Source organism: Rattus rattus, chromosome 3 (genome assembly GCF_011064425.1).
Source record: "Rattus rattus isolate New Zealand chromosome 3, Rrattus_CSIRO_v1, whole genome shotgun sequence".
In the NCBI taxonomy this organism is placed as follows: Eukaryota; Metazoa; Chordata; class Mammalia; order Rodentia; family Muridae; genus Rattus; species Rattus rattus.
This window is the reverse complement of record NC_046156.1, coordinates 63,616,531-63,638,256: the sequence shown is the minus strand read 5'-3', so window position 1 is coordinate 63,638,256 and position 21,726 is coordinate 63,616,531. Positions and strand designations below refer to the sequence as shown.

At 39.8% G+C, this 21,726-nt stretch overlaps 1 protein-coding gene across 31 annotated transcripts in view; it reads right to left on the bottom strand.

Annotated features, from left to right (window-relative positions):
- Ubap2l (ubiquitin associated protein 2 like) overlaps positions 1-21,726 on the bottom strand; it is a 55,220-nt gene that overhangs the window by 8,250 nt on the left and 25,244 nt on the right. For all 31 annotated transcript variants that reach the window (XM_032897910.1, XM_032897918.1, XM_032897926.1 and 28 more), the window contains 14 exons: positions 20,966-21,137; positions 15,981-16,179; positions 13,927-14,204; positions 13,596-13,768; positions 11,651-11,840; positions 10,826-10,880; positions 9,243-9,417; positions 8,778-8,850; positions 7,319-7,514; positions 7,143-7,231; positions 4,881-4,934; positions 2,596-2,677; positions 1,631-1,848; positions 759-864 (listed from right to left, as the gene is read on the bottom strand). In XM_032897910.1, the coding sequence (XP_032753801.1) occupies positions 759-864; positions 1,631-1,848; positions 2,596-2,677; positions 4,881-4,934; positions 7,143-7,231; positions 7,319-7,514; positions 8,778-8,850; positions 9,243-9,417; positions 10,826-10,880; positions 11,651-11,840; positions 13,596-13,768; positions 13,927-14,204; positions 15,981-16,179; positions 20,966-21,137 (2,060 nt within the window). The remainder of the gene's footprint in view (positions 1-758; positions 865-1,630; positions 1,849-2,595; positions 2,678-4,880; positions 4,935-7,142; positions 7,232-7,318; positions 7,515-8,777; positions 8,851-9,242; positions 9,418-10,825; positions 10,881-11,650; positions 11,841-13,595; positions 13,769-13,926; positions 14,205-15,980; positions 16,180-20,965; positions 21,138-21,726) is intronic.

Here is a 21,726-nt window from a genome sequence, read left to right as displayed (position 1 = left end):
CATAGAGAGACCCTGTTTAAAAAAAAAATAAGCCAAATTTTAAAAAAAAAAAAAAAAAAAGCAAACACATAAAATTCAACAACAAGAACAACACCAACACCAACACCAACAACACCCTACAAAAACAAAATCTTCTCTTTATCTCCAAAAGTAAAGCAAGACGTCAGGTACAGAAGAGCAAGAGGCTTTTATGTGTCCATAAAATCCGTACACTTCCTTCAGTGCCACCAGATGTGCAGAGCAATAAGACTAGCTATACAAATGAAGAAACCTAATAATTCAAGTCTCACTCTAATGAGTAGTCAATCATGTCTACTTGTTTTTCTCCACATTGTAGGTCTTCTAGCTAGAGAATTAAAAAGGGGGTCATACAACAAAATTAGTGATACAAACACATTTATGCCAAACTTATTGTGTATGGTCTGTTAGTTAGGAATATCTGATCTCTTCTCTTCAGTACTCTTCAACTCTCAGTGCCATGCATACTACCATTTTTCCTCACTGTCATTTCAGAGAAATCTGGGATCCTTGCTTTATTTCTCAAACTCAGATCAGCCAACACAAACCTTTTGAACATTCCCACTGTGAATAGCGGATACAAGTCCTAGCCCAAACTCTTCTTAGACACCTAAACCAGCCAAACAATGGCATTGTATGTCAAGAGTTAGCATATCCTTACTGACCCACTTTCAAGTGGGTCTTGTCCCACCTGCTAATATCCCACATAGACCACTGAGCAAAGGTCAAAGGGAACTTACCAGTGTTGTATCCATGAGACCCATATCCACTTGGTTGTTGGAAAGGGGTGGCCGAGGCATTCACACTGACATTCACACCATGCTGCTTGGAAGAGGTAGGAGCCACCTGAGGAGCAAAAAGGACAGAAAGGGAATGACCCAGCAACAGATAGCATCTGTCTCACTCGTCCTACTCCAAAGACTGAACATTTAGGTAGATACCTATTGTAACATAGGTCAGTCACAGATTGAACAGTGAAATGGGAACCTTCCTGATAGATGAATGAGAAAATGCCCACCACCCGCACATGCTCATATTTTAATATCTGGCCCCTCATTCCTTGAGATTTTGGAACCTTTAGGAGATGGAGCCTTGCTGGAGGAAGTACATCAGTGGGAAAGGATTTGAGGGTTTGTAGCCCTGCCCATCATTCCTCATCTCTCTACTACTTCCTGCTCCTGGCACCTCACCATTATGGGCTCTCCCCTTCAACCTGTAAGCCAAACATCAACTTTCTACTGTGAGTTGCTCTTAGTCATAGTATTTTAAAATAACAAAGAAGTAATCGATACACTAATATTTTCAGAATTGACCCAAGAAATCAAAAAGGTAGAGTGGTTTAAAGACAATGGTTATAAGGAAAGAAGGGGTTAGCAAAGACACACAGTATCACAGTCCTCTTTTGGATAAGTCTACAATCAGGCAATTCTTGTTCTAATTAAAAATCCTTCTTATACCCTTTCTTCCCAGGCCAGAAATGGTCAAAGATACGAGTTATATACAAGTTATCCTCATTTATTTCTAAGGAGTCATGCGCGGTGAAAGCAACTAGGATGGTGTCCAGAATTGGGATCCTTTATAACAAGGAGACCACAACCAGTCAGTTACTCACAGGGAACACAGCAGGCCCATACTGGAAGGTGCTGGGGAGGCCCGGGACCCCTGTGTAGTATGGCAGGCTGGTGTAACTATAGCCAGGAGGCAGCGCCGGGTTCAGGAATGTCTGCTGCGTGGTGTGGTGAGTCTGCGTCTGGTTCTGTTGGGGTTGGGCCAAGGTTGTGGCTGGGGCTGGGGAGGAGGCATCCCCGCGGCCGAACTTGGTGAGGTCGCCTATGAAAAGAAGGGCTAGCTGTACATGCTATAATGTGCAAAGAGGCTCCCGGAATGAAACCTCCTAATATTCCTCTGCCAACTTGTTTTCTTTTATCTCCATCCCACCCTTGTTTCTCCAAAGCTTGAAGTACAACAATTGTTGAGGAAAAATGAAAAGATAATGACCGATCAATCGCAAAAATCAGCCAGGTAGGGGTGGCTGCACACACCTTTAAACCCATCATTCAGAGGCAGGAGAATCTCTGCATTCGAGGTTAGCCTGGTCTACAGAGTCAATTCTAAGACAGTGAAGGCTAGACAGAAAAACCCTGTCTTGAAATCCACCCCCCCAAAAAAAAACCCAACCAACCAACACCTCACAAAAACAAACAAACAAAAACTATTCAATCACACTTCCAGGGAAATGGTGGACTAGCCAAAAAAACAAGCAAAAAACCATCAAAGTTAGGAGTCTATTTCAGTACTAGAGCTTATGTTTAGCATGGTGAAAAACCTGCATTCAATATCCAGAACTACAATGCCTGGAAACAAGTCAATAGAAAGTGATAATATAAAAAGATGCCACAGGCACATTTTTATAATGGAATTACAAAATAATAATATTGTCCTCCCCATAATAATAGGGAGTGGGGAGGAGAAAAATTCAGAATTCTGTAAAAAATCTCAATTATGGAACCCTTTTTGCTAATCATGTCTCTACCTCCAATCCCCATTTCCCTGTATTCATCTCTAACCCAATCCTACCAGAGTAAGGGTTGCTGGCCAGGCTACCATCCCTCCCAGTAAGTGGAGTGGTGGGTGTGGGAAACGGGATACTGTAGTAATCCTAGAATCAAAATAAAAGAGCAGAGATTAAATTCCACGCACTCAAAGATGAGAAGAAGCATGAGATTACTGGGTTATTGCAAATTACCCAGTTACTGATTTAAAAGCTTAGAACTCATATGAACTCCAATTAATATACGCTGTCCCTTGGCCTGTCCTGAGTAGAGTCAGACAAGGTCTACAGATATGTTCATTAGGGTCTAGCAGGACCAACAAGGTTTAATCTTATATACATCTTCCCAGCTAGTTTTGAGAAAACAGGTTCTTTTCTCCTGATGTGCTTAAGAAGCTGAGTGTGGAGACTGACTCAGTAGGTCAGAGTGCTTACTACTTTGCTCTCCGGCATCTATGTAAAAAGGTGGCTATGACCGTGGGCATGCCTGCAGCACAGCAAGTAGGGTATGTGGATGGGTGGGCAAAGTGATAAAACAAGATAACTCAATATCCTCTTCTGGCACCTGCAGGCATATGTACTGTATGGGAGACAGAGGCCGGTGGATCTTTGAGACTAGGATAGTCTACATGGCAAATCCTAGGCCAGCCAACGTTACACAGTTATGGCTATGTAGACTGAATAGTGGGATTAAAGGCATGTGCCACCACACACAGCTCCTGTCTCAAAACAACAAAAGCTGTGTGTGGTGGTACTCCCCATAATTTTAAGATTTTGAAGGTTGAAGCAGGACAATCACCAAGGCCAGATATAGCCTAATGAGATTCTATATCAATACAACATAAGCTGGTCCTGTTGACGGTGGCCTGAAATCTACTACCAAGTTTAGGCCACCCTAAGATAAAAAAATGAGTTCAGTGCCAGCCTGAGCAATTTAGTGAAACCAAAAGCTCTGAAGTATAACGTCTGCCTAAAATGCAGGAGGTAGGTCTGACCACCAACACTACGTAAGTCTGAAGACTGGCCAGGTACTGTGACCCATTCCTTTATTTCCAGTACTCAGGAGGCAGAGGCAGGCAGATGAGGCCAGCATGGTCTACAAATGGAGTTCCAGGACAGGTAGAGAGAAACACATAGAAACCCTGTCTTTAAAACCAAACCAAACAAACAAACAAATAAAAAACCCTTAAGATATTAAAAATATTGTGACTATCTGAATAAGCTGACTAGAGCTCCCATTAATTCAAATTACTCCTATTAATACTGTCAAAATCAGCATATTAAGAATAAAGTGAAAGCACACCATTTTGGGGATTCAGGGGGAACTCATCAGTAAAGAAGAGAGTCAGAGAAAAAAATTAGGAAAAACCAGAGAAGTTGGAAGTGGTGCACATGCCTTTGATCCTAGTACTCAGTATACATAGCTAGGATTACATAAAAAGATCACCAACTCAAGCAAACAAGGACCTTTACCTATAATTAACACCCCCCCCCACACTCACTCCATGCTATAACACATTATCACTATAAATGACTGTAGTCCTAGATACTTAGGAAATTGAAGCAGGAAAATATGAGGTCCAGTAGTTTGGGGCTAGCCTGGAAAACATGGTGAGATACCTCTCCAACTATTCAAAAGAAAGGATAGGAATTCAGTTCAGCAGCTGAGTACCTACCTACCATGCATGAAGTCCTAGGTTCAACCATAAGGGTCTCAAATAATAATAATAAAACAGAACAGAAAATTGATGTTGATAGGAAGCATGTTAACAGTTTTATTAGTCCACTTGAGCTGCAGCTTATGTCACATGTGTTTTGGTACCCTGATTCAATTCCCAGTATAAATGTATATAATAAAGTATATGGGGGGAGGGGGAGACAACAGACTGAGAGACAGAGAAACAACTAGGCTTGTGACAATGATCTGAGAATCCTTCGTCAATTTTGTTTATTTTCACCCCCTGAAAGAAGGGAGTTAATGCAGCCCAACCTGGTCTTGAACTCACTATATAACTGAGGCATGTTCTGAACTCTTGGTCTTCTGCCTCCACGTCTTAACTGCTGGGATTACAAGCATGAGCCACAACTGATTTCAACATTAACTTTAATGTTTTTGCCTGGAGGTGGTGGCACATACCATTAATCCCAGCATTGATGAGGCAGAGGCAGATGAATTTCTGTGAGTTTGAGGCCAGCCTAATCTACAGAGTTCAAAGACAGCCAAGACTACACAGTGAAACCCTGCCTCAATGCGCCTACCCCAATCCCTCAATTTAATGTTCTTTTCCAAATTTCTATTCCACATACTTACCAATGGAAATCTTGTCTGGAGCATCTGTAAATCATCATAACCATATACTTGTGGCTGCAAGAAAACATTAATGGGAACTAGTCATGATGGGAACAAAAGGCAAGATAAAGAACATATATCCTCATTGTTAGAGCAAGGCAGATTATTCCCTTCTGTTTTAAGTGGAAAGTAATAAAGCACAAAGAGATTAAATGCCTCACAAAAGGTCCTAAAGCGTTCCTTAAGCCACATACTATATAAAGACTAGGCTGACATCAGAGCACCTGTAGGGGAGAATGGGTAGATTTCAAGTACATGAAAAAGAGGCTTTAATTTCTATTGAGCAGTCACTGTCTCTTGCAGTTTTTAAAATCTGGGTTGAAATTTGAAGGATTCACATTTTATTCTTATTTTCCCATATTTCTAGGTACAAAGTGTTACTGTTATAAAGTACTCAATGTGAGGGCTAGCAGGATGGATCAACAGTTATGAGCACTGGCTGCTCTTCCAGAGGAAGCAGGTTTGAGTCGCAGCATCCACAAGATGGTGTACACCCATCTGTAACTCCAGTTTGAGGGAATCCAATGCTCTTTTTCTGCCCACCAGGGGGACCAAGTACACACATATAGTACACAGACAAAACACTCATAAACATGGAAATACATTTTTTAAAAAAAGTATGCAATGTGAGGCTCAGTGATTAGGAGCACTTGTTCTTGAAAAAGATGTAGCTCAGTTGCCAGAGCCTACAAGACAACTCATTACCATGAGTAATTTAGTTCTAAGTTCAGTGCTCTCTTCTGACCTCCATACCTATCTACCTTCACATGGTACATATTCATAACACAGGCAGAATGTTAAAAAAAAAAAAAAAAAAAGGTAGGAAGGGGGAAGTATTAGGAAGAAGGGAAGTTAAAGAAGGAATGAGAGGAGAACAAGAATGAAAAGGTGGTTATGATCAAACAAAATATTAGATATGTATGAAATTGCCAATTAATAAAAGGGCAGCCAAAACAAAACAAAAAGGCAGGTCCCAGAGGCTCATGCCCTTAAACAAGACCCCAACTCAAAAGATAAAAAAGTTAAGAGTGCAATTTGGATAGTTCATTTATCTTTTATCTAAACTTCTTCCCTAGGCTAAGAATAGGTGGCTTTTTTATTTTGTTGTTTTGAGATAAGGTCTCATTGTGTAGTACTAGCTGGCTTAAAATACAGTTGGGTGACCAAGCTGACCTTGAACTCAAAAGATCAACTTGCCACTGCCTCCAAAGTGCTGGGATTAAACACAATGTCACCACACCTGGCCAAAGAAATTGAAAAAAGAATTTTAATTTACTTTTCTCATTTTATCTTCAAATGTAGCTCTGGCTGTCCTTGAGTTTTCTCTGTAGCTCAGACTAGGCTCAAACTACACAGAGACATGTCTGTGCCTGCCTCTGCTTCCTAAGTACCAGGATTAAGGGCATTTGACAATACACCTAGCAAAAATAGGTGTTTTAAACAGAATTTTTAAGTATTTTTCATTTTGGTGGGTACTGAATACCCACATTTAAAGTAGTTCTTGATTTGAGTTCTAAATAAGTCAGAAAAGGCAGAGATCCAGAGAGATAGAAGAAGCAAAAGCAATATAAAAAACAACCAAGAAACTATATACTCTGGCCTTTGATGCTCAAGATCCAGATCATTATTCACACAGAATAAACACTCAGCAAAGGGCTCTGTCTAAGTTAGTCCTTCCTCTACAAAAACTATTTCATTTTGAAGGGTGGAACCTGGAGAGTATTTCAAGAGCACTCACTGGCTGCTCTTCCATAGGACCCACATTTGATTCCCAGTACCCACATTGGGGGGTGTCTACAACTTTCTGTAACTCAAGTTCCAGAGGATCCAATGCTGGCCTCAACAGGCACCAGGTATACTACAGTGTATATGGCATACATGTAAACAAACAAATAAAAACCCCAGATATAGAAAAGCAAACAACACACAAACCTGTTGCTCTTTTTGGCTAGTGATATAGCTTAGCAGGTAAGGTGTGTGCCACCAAATGATGCAAGCTAAACTGGAACCTGAATAAAGGTGAAAAGGAAAGTCCAGTTTCTTCTGATCTGATCTTAGCACATAACAGGTATACACACACACAATAATTTAAAACCTGTTTGCCCACATGTGAGTACCATTCATTTATTCTGCTTTAATTATTGTCTTCCATCTGAATCCAGAACTACAAAGAAGAGTCACACCATCCTCACTTGGTGGAGAAGAACCTTCAGTCCCACTTACCGGGTAGGCATGTAACAGCCCTGGAGCCATAATATATGGATTAGGCAACAATGGCGGGACTCCAGGAGGAAGGTTGGGAGGAGCTTTTCCTGAAAGAGAACATTTTCATGCGGTTATACAATTTACTATCTCCTCCAACCCAGAAGAATGCCACCCACCTAGGTAGGTAAAGCTACCTGAAGTTGTAGCAACTGAGCTTCGAGTTGAGGCTGTGACAGTAGAGTTGCTGCCCAGGCTAAGGCCCAGGCTACTGCCACTATTCAGACTGGAGGAGACACTGACCACTGGGGGGGGTGCAGAGACAGTGCTGGACGTGGTAGAGAAAGTGCTGGAGGAAGAATGCAGATTCGCTTCACTCTCCACACTTGTATGCTTCAAAAGGGGAACAGTAGAAGATAAAGGAAACAACGATTAGCAACAGGTTAGAAAAGATAAGCAATCTCTGACCTCATCAAATCTGAAATTAAAAAAAGCCAACCTAGGGTGCCAGAATTCCCTCTGCCAAGATAAAAGAAAATCTCTAGCTACAACTGCCCACAGACCATCATCACTTGGTTCAGAAAAACAGCAAAGTGGGTGGGGACAAATTCCATAGGGACCAATGATGTTGATTAGTAAGCGGGGAAGAGCTTAGAACTAAAAAGTGTATCACAGCCTTCTTTTTCACACTTTGCTTCACTAGTTAACTTACAAGACTAAAATATAAGCTGAAGAAAGTATTAACTTTAAAACTAAAATTTTGTTGTTTTGGAACAAGATTCCTAAGAAAGCCTTAGACTTCACAGCTTTTCCTGGGCTCACAGAAACTGAACGCCCTTCCCTAAGTAACCCTAGCTTAATTCCTCAAAAGAGGAGCTACAAGCACAAAGTAATTGTGCTTGTAATCTAAACACCACTTTCAGAAAGATATTCTGCTTCCTATTATTTTAAAGACTTATTTATATTAAGCATTTCCCAGGATAAGAACAGAAATAATTATACCAGTTAAAAGACACAACTTTTGTAGGAATTTAATTGAGGTCCTTATGACTGTTAATGATGCACTCTATCACTGAGCTATAGTATCTTTCCCCCCCCCTTTTAGCAGTTTTTTTTTTGTTTTTGTTTTTTTTTTTTTCCTATTTTTTCTTTTTTTTTTCGAGCTGGGGACCAACCCAGGGCCTTGTGCTTGCTAGACAAGCGCTCTACCACTGAGCTAAATCCCCAACTCCTTTCCCCCCCCCTTTTTAGAGACAGGATTTCTCTGTGTATTCCTGGCTGTCCTGGAACTCACTCTGTAGACCAGGCTGGACTTGAACTCAAGAGATCTCCTGCCTCTGCATCCAAAATCCTGGGACTTTATTGTAGGAGTAGACCTCTGCATTTAACAGAGGAAATGAGGCCCCTGTCTATTTTCTATAAAGAGGAAAAAGTAGACTTTTAGTTATGCTCCACATGTGCAAAACTTCTGGACTCTTTTACTCCTTTTCCTAAAAACTCAGTTAAGTCATAAAGAAAATGTCAAGAACTTGCTACTGGGAGAGCCAGGTGTGTTAAATGCATGTAACCCCAACACTAGAAAGGCAGAAGCAAAGGCAAGGGGATCTTCAAAAATATAAACCATGAATTACACTACCTCTCAAGCATCATACTTACCAAAAGAGTAGATGTTGAAGTACGCCCAGAAGATGTTGATGAAGAAAGGGTATTCTGCTGTGTAGATAATGCACTAGAGGGGGAGAAAAGGTTGCCATTAGCCATTTAACACAATGTCATGGTTTTACCCGACCTGGAATTCCAATAAGGAAACACACACACACAAAGAAAAACAAAAGCAGAAAACAAACAAGAAGTCTGAGTTGGGGATTTAACTCATGGTAGAGTGCTTGCCTAGCAAGCGCAAGGTCCTGGGTTCGGTCCTCAGTTCCGGGGGAAAAAAAAATCTGAGATCACACTGACATGTACAAGCAGATTCTAAAAGCAGAAAATAAGTCTCCTTTGTCATCACTTCCCACAAAAGCAGGGCTAATGTAGTCTCCAACAGGTAGAGTGATGAAGACCAGACCAGAAGGCTCTGTTACTGAAACTCACAATCCCAACTAAATCCTCACACCCAATCACCTGCTATGTTGTGTGGTGGTGGTATTTGGAATCTCCTCATTATGGCTCAAGCCACTTAAGGAGGATGAATGCTGATTGGCTGTCGTCAGTAAGGAAGCTGCAGGTACTGTTTCATTGAGAGAGGGTATACTAGAAGTGGAAGGTGATTCAGATTTCACTGCAGAGCCTGTAGCACCTGAAAATAGGAAAATATTTCCTTTATCAGAAAACAGAATGTCTATGAGTTAAAAAAAAAAAAACCAGATAAACAAAAAACCCAAAAACCTCAACTACTTGAAAAGAAAAAAAAAAAAAGTGGGAGTTAAAATGTTAAGCACAACTCTTTTTCTGGACTACAGAGACAGCTCATGGTAGACTGCTTATATCAAGCACTGGGTTCCATTCCTATTACCACATAAACCAACTGATTGATGACTTGAGTCGGATTCCAAAATCCCAGTAGAGAGAATGAGAAGACTCCTGAACATTTTTTTTTTGATATCCATGAGCGCTGTAGCATGAACATGCTTGTACTCACAATACGAAAAACAAACAAAACCCCTTATTTTAAAAATCTTAACTAAAACAGAGAACTTATATATGTTAGTTCATTCCTATAATCTAACTCATGGGAAGCTAACACAGAACAATCACTGATTTTTCAGATGAGCTGTGGTGACAGCATGAACATGTGTTTCAAACAAACAAATATGGCTGGAGAGATAGCTTAGCAGTTAAGAGCAAGGGCTGGTCTTCCAGAGGATCTGAGTTTGATTCCCAGCACCTGCATGGGATTTGTGTATCTCCAGTTCCCAGAGGATTTGGCACCTTTCTATAGACATAAATTCAGGCAAAACAGAAATGTACTTAAAAATAAATAGATGTAATTTTTTAAAAAAAAAGATATGGGGCTAGACAGATGGCTCAGCAGTAAAGCGCACTCAATTCTTCCAGGGGACCCAAATTTCCAACAACCCACATCTGCAACCAGTTTCAGGGTATGTGACTTCCTCTTCTGACCCTCACAGGCACCAGGCACTCGGTACTCACACAGGCCAACACCCATACTCATAAAAAAACAAAAAAAATAACCTCTAAAGACAGAGAAGATGAAAGCTGACTACTGTGGTATATTGACTATGATCCCAGCATTTGTAAGGTTGAGTTAAAAGTATTCAAGGTCAGTTTTTGTTACAGCAAGAGTCTTTATAAACTAATAGCCCAGAAGTTAACAAGGGCTGCTCTTCCTTAGGATCCAGGTTCAATTCCTAGCACTGACACGGCAGGTCAGACTTGTATATACCACAAGTTTCAAGGTGCCTATTGTTCTTCTCTTCTGGCTTCCTCAAGCACCAGGTACTCATGTGGTACATATGTACACATAACAGTAAAACAGAACACACATGCACACACACAGCGGAGCGCAGTGGCACATGTCTTTAATTTCAACACCTAGGAGGCAGAAATGGGCAAATATCTTGTTAATTTGAGGCCAGGTTGGTTTACACAACAGGATTCTACCTTACAAAAGGCAAACAACAACCCTTTATCAACATTGAAGAAACCTATTAAAACCAAGAAGAAAAAGCCTGGAAAACACTTACCTTCAACAGATTGCGTGGTCTGTAACTGCGTGGCCTGCACAGAGCTGAAACCATTCTGGAGCAAAAAAAAAAAAAAAAAAAAAAAAAGCAAGAACAGACAAGCTTGTAAGAGATATTATCAGTCACTTAATTTTGGTCAAATAAATTTTAGGGAACCTGGCAAGATAGCCCAACTGTTAAGAGCCTGGATTACCCACACGGAGAACCTCAGTTCAATTCCTAGCGCATATATAAGATAGCTCACAACCACTTGTAACTCTGCTCCAGGGATTCTAATGGTTCTGGCTTCTTCTTAGGGCACCAGCACTCATGTGCACACAGACACTACCCCCACACAATAACTTAAAACAATTCTTAAGACCCTTCCTGCTAGACAGGTACTTCAAACCATCTTAGGTATAGATTATCTACCCTTTACCAGAGTAAGGAAGATTTACTTAATATATATATATATACATATATATATATATATATATATATATATATATATATATATATATATATATATATATATATATATATATATATATACCCTGAAGTTCAGCAATCAGATCTTCCACAAGGAAAGGACAGGTATTTGAGACAGTTTTTTGCCATAACCAACAAATCTTTATTGCAAAGAGAAATGTTCGGACTCTTGAGGATCCTCCACATTTGCTGAAAATAACCTTTAGTTTACCAATCACAGAAATGTGCTTTTGTCAGCATCTCAGTCGGCACCTCCAAGACTGTAGCACCATTTCCAGAAAAGTGAAACAATAATATTAGAGGGACTTTTACCCACTACTTTGTTAACCAAGGCCCAGGGAATCATGAAGTTACTACCTTTGCCTGAGTCAGGTCCTTTTGGGGTGATGAAGAGATGGAGCTGGGATACCGCCGTGTCTGTGTGGATCTCTGTTCATATAGAGGGCCCTGAGCATTATTTTGGGAGGTATAAGTTGTCGACTGAATTGGGCCACTCTGATAACCAGACTCCTGACTCTGATTAGATGAAACTGTAGATGAAGACTCACTGTGGAAAATCAAAGGGAAAAACTTAAGAAATCATGATGATCATCAATTGGAATAAAATAATTTCAATTAATTAACTTATGGGGCTGGAGAGTTAAGAGTTCAGTGGTTAAGAACACTGACTGTGGGCTGGAGAGATGGCTCAGTGATTAAGAGCACTGACTACTCTTCAAGAGGTCCTGAGTTCAAATCCCGGTAACCACATGGTGGCTCACAACCATCTGTAATGAGATCTGATGCCCTCTTCTGGTGTGTCTGAAGACAGCCACATTGTACTTATATAACTTATGAAATACAAGAGGAAATTTCCAAAATCAGGCACTTGGGAAGCTAAAGCACTCAGTACACCCCTACACATCATACCATAAAACCTGGGACAAGAAAAGTCATCTTTTGATCAATCTCATTTTAGGAAATTGTTCTAGGATCTACTGACCACATTTATCAAACATCACTGGTAGGATTTAACAAAGGGGGGAAAAACATTTTTTTTTAATTATGCTTCAAAGATATTCTACAAAGTGAGGTTTAGGACAGGCAGGGCTACACAGTGAAATTCAGTCTTGAAAAAACAAAACCTTCTTAGATTTATGTATACCAGCATTTTGTTCACATGCATGACTATGTATCATGTGCATCCTGAAACCTGGATTATTGATGGTTGTAAACTAATATGTGGACACTGAAAATCAAGTTGTCTACATGGTTAACAAGAGAATTTAACCACCAGGTTATTTCTCCAGCATCCCCTTTTAGGTCAGGTTGTCACTAGCCCTGGTTGGCTTTGAACCTCGAGTGCTATACCCAGCCTGTCTTTCTAAAGTTTCTTAACTGAGTGTTTTTATTCCAATAGCAGATCAGAACTAGTTTCTGTAACACAGCATCTGTTCTTATCTCACATATTTCCCTCACTCCCATGAGCTACAACTATTATCCAAAAAATTTTTTTACATAAAAATTATGACTCAACGGTTTTGATTTAAAGTCCAATACCTGTAATTAAGAAAAAAAGTTTGTCCCTATCAAATTCCTCTAAGATTGTCTATACAGATGTTTTTCCTTGATAACTATCAGAAGACAGAAAAGGTTCTTTTCGTTTACTTTTATGGCTTTTATTTTACGTAATTCTTTTCCTGAATTCATGTTTTTACTTTTCACAGACAGAGTCCCATAGCAAATAAAGCACTTTTCACTGCAGGAGATGTCAAGGTATGGTTAGAGGCGCTGTATTTTAACTGTCGGAATCACAGAGAAGCTCAGTCAGTATAGCACTAGTCATGAAACAATGAAGGTCTGATCTTATATTGAACACCTATGTAAAGTATGTTAAGAAGACATTTATGATCTCAGCACACCAAGGGAGTGGAGACACAGAGTTTCCTGGAGTTCACTGGCCAGCCAAATTGGTCCAGTGAGCTCCAGGTTCAGTGAGAGATCCTGATTCAGAAAATGAAGTGGAGAATGATTGAGAAAGACATTGATATTGACGCCTGGCCTCCAGATGCATGGGTGTGTCTGCACATACACACATAAAAAAAAAAACCAGCTTAGACATTCTAGAAGTACCTAAATGGCATTTATCTAAATGTTTAAAGTCATAGATAATCCTAGTAACAATGTATTTCTTTAAAAGCACACAACAAAATGCTATGATTGACTACTTTTATCCAGTCAGAGATATGGCGCCTCCAGAGGTGAAGAAATAAGCACAAAACTAAGCTACCAAAAGAGGTCTTCTGGGTGATGATTCCTCTACCTGGCCGTGCTGGTATACAGGCTACTGGGAGCCTGGCTTGAAGAGGCGCTCGTGGTGGGGGTGGACTCATAATCAGAAAGGACAGGCTCTGACCCAAATTGCAATGCCCCAAACTGCAGATTTAGCCCTGAGATATCTGCTGAGCCAGGCATCTCCACAGCCAGAGCAGGAATCTATGAAACAGGCAGGGGGAAACAATTAACTGTTTAATACAATTATCTTTTTGTAGAAATAAAATTATTCCTTTCATCTTTAAATTTACAAACAAACCCTTTGAGTATCTTATCCTGAAATCCCATAATTTCCCTGCCTCCCTTAAAAGCTCAAGTACCTTAGACGTCAAGGAGGTTTTCTTCTTTTGCTGTTTCAGTTTCTGTTGAGCTGGCTGAGGGCTGGAGGATTGGTTGTCCGAAGACCCCGGAGACATCTGTGGAGCCGAGGTGGATTTGCTTGGCAGAGGAGAAGAGGGGGGAGGAGGTGCAGCTGTCGAGGTAGCCACTGCAGGTGGCTTCTCCTGAAGAAACACCTCCATCATGGTTGATGATGGGGTGAATGCCTGGCGCTTTGTAAAAGGACTGTGCACTGTTGAATCATTTGCACTCTTCAAATCTGCAAGAAGAAACACAATAAGTATGAGCCAGTGCTATCGATACATTCCAAGGAAATATTATTGTCCTATACTAGTACCAGGAACAGGACTTCCAAGATTCAAGAACTCCAGCTAGCAAAATGGCTCAGTGCATAAAGATTCTTGCCACTTGAATTTTTTGTTTACTTGACACAAGCTAGAATTATTTAGGAAGAAACTCAATTGAGAAAATATCTCTGACTGTTGGCAAGTCTTTAAGGCATTTTCTTAAAAACAAACGAGTATTTATTTTATGCACTCACAAGTTTTATCCACATCTATGTCTGTGTACTATGTATTTGCCCAGTCTCCTCTGAGACCCTGGGGCTGCAATTTATTATTGTGAGCAAATATGTGGGTGCTAGAATTGAACCCAGAATGCTTGGAAGAACAGCCACTTTCTAATTGCTGAGCCATCTCTCCAGCCCCTAAATTTTCCTTCTCTCCTCCTCCTCCCCCCTCACACATCTTCCTTTTTTGTTGTTGTTGTTTGAGATGGAGTCTGTTTATAGCACTGGGTGTCCTAAATTAAATTCCCAGTGTAGACCATGCTAACCTAGCCTTCAACTTAAGAGATCCACCTGCTTCTGTGTCAGGATGCTGGGATTAAAAGTATGCATCAAACACAACTGGCCTGTATTTTCATGAAATGAGAGGGCTGTGTAAGAAAATAAACTAAAACTATGGCAAGCAAGCCAGTAAGCAGAGTTCACCCACAGTCTCTGTTTTAGTTCCAGCTTCCAAGTTCCTGCCTTGGCTTCCCTATAAGCCAAGTAAATACTTTCTTCCCTAATTTACTTTTGGTCTTGTCTTTATCACACAATCAGAAGCACATTAAGCCATGTACCATGGCACACACAACCCGAATCCATACAACCATCCAGCTACCCAAATTGCATATAATCAGGCTATTTCAAAACAGAATCACTGAATAATTTCTGTACTTCAGTACAGCTTAATAAAATCAATAGCCAGGTAGTGGTGGTCCATACCTTTATTCACATCACTTGGGAGGCAGAAGCAGGCAGAGCTGAGTTCAAGGCCAGCCTAGTCGACATACAGAGTGAATTCCAGGACAATCAAAGCTACAGAGAAACCTTTACTTTGTGTTAAAAAACAAAACAAAACAAAAAAAAAACACAAAAGAAACTGGAAAAATCAATACCATTTCTCTGCCTGTATATGTTATCCAAATTTCAAGTATAAAATTCTAAGATGGATATGGCATCAAACTGAAGATAAAGAATTTAGGGCCAGGTAAGGGGTCTCTGTCACTAAAGTAGTTGTGCTACTATACAAACCTGAGTTTGACTCTCAGTACCTATGTGAAAAGGACAGGCAGTGTTGTCACATGCCTGTAATCCTAGTGCGGGGGAAGCAGAAATAGGAGGATTCTTAGGGTTTGCTGGCTGTTAAGCTTAAGTAAGATTTAAGAGACCATGTGAAGAAGGTAGAGGGTTGTAATAGTGACTGACTTTAATCCCAGGACTCAGAAGGCAAAGACAGGCAGATCTCTGACTTGGAGGCCAACCTGGTCTACCCAAGTAGTTTGAGACCAGCAAGGGCACCATCACACAAAATATAAAGAAAATTCTCTCAAAATTCCAGGTTAATAAAGAAATAGAACTAAAGTTAAATTCAATTGTATATAACCTCAAATTTTGATTTAACTTTCTGAACTCAGGTTATCCAGTCCTTTGTTATCTTCTAGACTACAACTCTTACGTGTAAAAGATTTAAGTCACCCATCAACTTACCATACTGCACCAGTGATGGTGATTGTGTTGTTGAGCCCATATCCCAAGAGGAGGTGGTGGTGCTTCCAGACTGAGAATGTTGAGCTGCCAGTTGAGCCAGGGCCTGTGCAGTCTTGAATTGCTCCAAGAACTGAGAGCCTGTTGTACTGCCACCTTTAGCTTCCCCAACATCACCAAATCCTTTCCCCAACATGCTCACCTACAGACCAACAAAGAGATCAGAGAAGTTTACACCTAGTAACCTTGTTTGACTAACAGAGACCAAAAGTCAACACATAATAATGTTACCCACAGAATGCTACTAAGCAAAGAATAGCAAATGCCTAGAGTCTCAGGAGAGTTTTAAACAAGTATACTGCATTTAAAAAAAAGATTTGTTTATTTATTTTATGAATACCCTGTAGCTATCTTCATGCACAACAGAAGAGGATATCATATCCTATTACGGATGGTTGTGAGCCACCATGTGGTTGCTGGGAATTAAATTCATGACCTCTGGAAGAGCAGTCAGTGCTATTAACCACTGAGCCATCTCTCCAGCCCAGTATACTGCACTATTATGAGCACACATTCTAGAGTCACAATACCTATATTCAAATTCTGAGTATATCTTTTGGGGAAAATTATGATCTGAAATGGGAGTAAAAGTAGCACACATCATAAAGTTGTAGGAAGCTTATTTAAGGACAAGTATGGTGGTACATGTCTGAAATCCTAGTATGCAGAAACGAGGCAGAAAGAATACAATTCAAGGCTAGCATAGACTACATGGCGAGATCCCATCTCACCAATAAATAAAACAGTAAATTTAAGCACTTGAGAGGCAAGATAAATGAGCTTGATGCCAATGAGATACAAAATGAGTTGTATATATATAATATATATATTATATATATATATATATGTATATATATCAGATGGTATAGCACATAAAAATCTAGAATTGGTTCCTAGCACTATGTAGACTGATCACATGCCTGGAATACTAACATGTGCAAAGCTAAACAGAGAATGAGAAGTTCAAGGTCTTCAAGCACAATGAAATATGCTGCCTTTAATCCCACTTGGAGGACAGAGACAAGAGGATCTCTAAGTTTCAGGCCAGTCTGGGCTATGAGACATTGATTAAAACAAATAAATGGGTGAATAACTAAATAAAATAAAACAAAAAGCAAAACACAAAACGAAGGGAACCATAAACCGGGTCAAAAGCCAGTGGCCAGGGAACTCAAAGGCACAAGGAGAACTATTATTGTTTTGCTAAATGGACACAATGTGCTTATCAAATTAAACTAAAAAAAAAAAAAAAAAAAAAATCCTATATATGCTGTCAGTTTTAGTCAAAGAAGTTTCTTGCAATGGGGAGTGATAGAGCAAAACAAAACAAAACACCAAACAAACAAAAACAAAAGTAGAGAGGGACTAGCTAAAAAAGGAAAGGAGCCTAGGCAGGGGTAAGAATGGAGTGGGAAAGGGAGGGATGTGTGTGAATCTTTGATCTCCGCACCCAGTGGTAGGCATCGAGGGACACACTAAATTCCAAGACAGCCAGGGCTACAAAGAGCAAACCCATCTTTATAAACAAACAAACAAACAAGGCACAGTGTGCATACCTTTAACCACTACAAGAGGAAGGGATTAGAGGCTGGAGAATTTTAGTCAGTTTGAGGCTAGCTTGATCTACATAGGGAATTCTAGTATAGCCAGAACTACATAGAGAAATCATGTTTCTTTTTTTTTTTTCTTATTTTTTTTTCAGAGCTGAGGACTGAACCCAGGGCCTTGCGCTTTCTAGGCAAGCGCTCTACCACTGAGCTAAATCCCCAACCCCAGAAATCATGTTTCTTAAATATATAAATTAATCTTAATAAGACATTTAAAAACAAAATTAATTTACATTAAGCAACTCAAAACAAAACTTACTAACTGGAACCTCATTTGAATGTTATTAACTAGCAAGAACTAAGTTATAGGGCCAGCCCAAATTTTACACAAGATAATCAACAAGCTGATTATCCAATATGACTTGGACTATTTTTTTAACATGCATAATTTATTCTTTTTTTTAAATTTTATTCATTTATTTCATGTATATGAGTACACTGTTGCTGTCTTCAGACACATTGGAAGAGGGCATCGGATCCCATTACAGATGGTTGTGAGCCACCATGTGGTTGCTGGGAATTGAACTCAGCACCTCTGGAAGAGCAATCAGTGCTCTTAACCACTGAGCCATCTCTCCAGCCCAGCATAATTTGTTTTTTTTTTTTTTTTTGTTTTTTTTTTCGGAGCTGGGGGCCGACCCCAGGGTTTTGTGTTTCCTAAGCAAGCGACCTACCACTGAGCTAAATCCCCCAACCCCCATAATTTATTCTTTTTTTTTTTTGTTCTTTTTCGGAGCTGGGACCGAACCCAGGCCTTGCGCTTGCTAGGCAAGCGCTCTACCACTGAGCTAAATCCCCAACCCCTGTTTTAATGTCTCTCTCTTTTTTTTTTTTTTGGTTCTTTTTCGAGTTGGGGACCCAACCCAGGGCCTTTGCGCTTTCTAAACCCGCCTACCACTGAGCTAAACCTGCAACCCCCATAATTTATTCTTTTTTTTTTTTTTTTTTGTTTTTTTTGGAGCTGGGGACCGAACCCAGGCCTTGCGCTCCTAGGTAAGCGCCACCACTGAGCCAACCCCCAGCCCCTTATTCTTAATAATTCTCTCTAGTCCCCAAGGCAAAGCCAACCAACCATAGGTAGAAATGGTTGATAATGACAAGCAAAACTAAAACTTTCCCTCCATTAGGTTAATTTACTCGGGAATTTTGTAAAAGGAAAAACAAGTGACTAATGTACAAGGAGAGTCTGAGGACTCTCATGGACACCACAAGTTCTCTTTTTACTTCCTCATGTGCTTGTGTAGATGCAATGGCATGTATACACATGTAAATTCGTAACACATAATGTGTTTTAAAGAATGTAGAAAAACTCTCAAAAGTCTATTTAAAAACAAGAAACTATTGCAAAGAGATGAACTCAAAAAACTAATTAGTATAAATTTCTTCTGAAAAATAATGATTTTTATTTTTAGTTATATGTATGGTTCCTACATAAGTAGGAATGCCATCTGTGTGGGTGCTCACATAAGCTGAAAAGAGGATCTGAACCTTGGCAATGGGAGTTACAGACAGTTGTGAGTTGCCCATTGTTGAGTGCTGGAAACTGAACTCTGGTTCCTGTAGAAGAGCAGCAAGCACTTTTGACTGCAAAACCATCCTTCCAGACCTCTATCAAACATTCAAGTACAAAGCATTAAAGACAGAAAAATACCAGGCATGTGTCACATCTGTAATTACAGTAGGATTTGAAATGAAGTTCAAGACCAGTGTGGTATGTGTTGTGTGTGTATATAAATATATGTATGTGCATGCACACATATACACATACATATATATGGCAAGACTGTTCAAGAAAAATGAATTAAAAAACAAAAAGTATGCATATGTATGCAGATTTTACATTAAAAAATTTTTCAAAAAGAAACAAAACCTCAAGTTCCAAGGAAACTAACACTAAAGATTCTGGCCTCCTTGAACATCAACCCACAGAGAAAATAAACAAATGTCCACGATACAAGCACTATTAAATTTTAACAAAAATTGATCCTTTATTCTCAATGAAAAGAATGAAGAGGGCTAGCTCAGCTACTAGAATGCTTGCCAAGCATGCACAAGCACTGTATTTTATTCACAGTACCATACAAAACAAGTTATGTTGGCACATGCCTATAACCCCATTCCTAGGAGTTAAAGACAAGAGAAATGAGGCCAGCCTGAGACATAAACACCATGGAGAAACAGTGAAAGAAAAGAAACTAGGCTGGGCAGGAGCACATTCCTTTAAATCTCTGCACTCAGGAGGCAATAACTGTTTCAAGTTTGAAGTCAATAAGGCTACTCAGTGAGTTTAAAGCTAGCCAGAGTCACATGAAGAGAGTTCTCTTTAAAACAACAACAACAACAACAACAAAGCCAAACAAACCAACCAACCAACCAAACAAACAAAAAAAAAACCCCCGAACAACTACTAGTGCTATTGCCTTACTCATTTCCCTAAGGCTTGACAAGACAAGGGCAGGCAATTAGAAAGGACAACCATTATGGGAAATAGGACTGACTTCTAAAACAGAGACTAAAAGGCAGCCTGCTTCCTCTGAAAGACTGCCCCAAAAAACTAAAAAAAAAAAAAAACCAACCAAACAAACAAACAAAAAAACCCCCTGAAACTTCTGCTTGGAATATTGGAGCATTTATTCCACTTATTCAATTTTAGGGAATGAGGTACTTTATGATCTGAGAACTGAAAATAAACCAAGCAGTGTAGGTGTCTTTTTGCTATTTTCCCCCACTCCTTTCAACCCCCTCACACTAAATAGGAGAGGAATAGAGAGGAAAAGTAAATAGATTGCTGAATAAAGTCAGGGGTCAGAAAGGGAAGATATTATCGTTAGACTACTTCCTGTTTATTAGGGCCATTGATTGAGTTTGGGACAAACTTGGGGCAAGTTTGATCTTTGCCATGACGGTATCTAATTTCTTCTTTGCACATGACTACTTAACTGTGACCAACAATATCCCAACAACCACCCAACCCTCCTCTTGAGGTCCTAGCATTTATATATCCTCTAAAAAGTCCCCAGAATTCCAAACATACAATTGAGGAAACTATCTGCAACTGGCAAATCACACAGCCACTAGACAAAGCAAACCACAGCTGTTATGGATAATCTGAAGCAACACCATATTTCATACCTGGGTTTAAAACAAAAACATTCTTACAAAACTCTAAGATTGTTACTTAAGAGCACCAGGGCATGATCCTCATGCACTCCCAGAGGTCTGGCCTACACAGTGAGACTCTACCTTACAATCCTTGACAAAGGAATTCTTGACACGTGCAGTGTTTGCTGGGGATAGTGTAATGGTTTGTTCCATATTTACCATGCTATGATGAGAAAATGTATTCCCTGAAGCAGGCTGTGATATGGCATTCTGCTTCGAATTACTGAATACCAGAGGCTGGGCCAGGGAAGGAGCCTGAGATGGATCCAGATTAGATGAATCATTCTCCATTGAAGACGGTGTCTTCCCCAACAGAACAGCAAGATCAATTCTAGTTTGGGAAAGAAAGGGATCTTTATAGATGAACATGCTAGCATAGCCTGCAAACTTAGATCATAGTTAAATCAACATGAAGGTTATGTTCTGATACTACAGTCTTGTAAAGTCCTAATATGTTACATTTATCAGAATAACTGAGTGCCAAGTGCTGCCAAAATAGTTAAAACATTTAATGATAGCACTAATTTAATGAAATACCAAATCTTCAGGGTTTTTTGGAGGGTAGAAGAGGGCTGTCTCTTTAAAAGAGTCTTACTATGTAGCCAAGACTTGCCTTGTTTCTCTTACCTCAGTGTCCCAAGTACTCAAATCATAAGCATAGGCCATAATATACTCAGAAATTTCTTTTGAGATAAGGTTTCATCACTAGTTCTAACAAGCTTCAAGCTCATGGAGATCCTTTCTCTCCCAAGCACTAAAATAAAAGTTGTGCACCATTCATTTGACTCTCCATTTTGAATATCAAATATAAAACTATTTAGCTATGATTTTAATACATAATAATTACTGATTTCTGGGGTTGGGGATTTAGCTCAGTGGTAGAGCGCTTGCCTAGCAAGCGCAAGGCCCTGGGTTCGGTT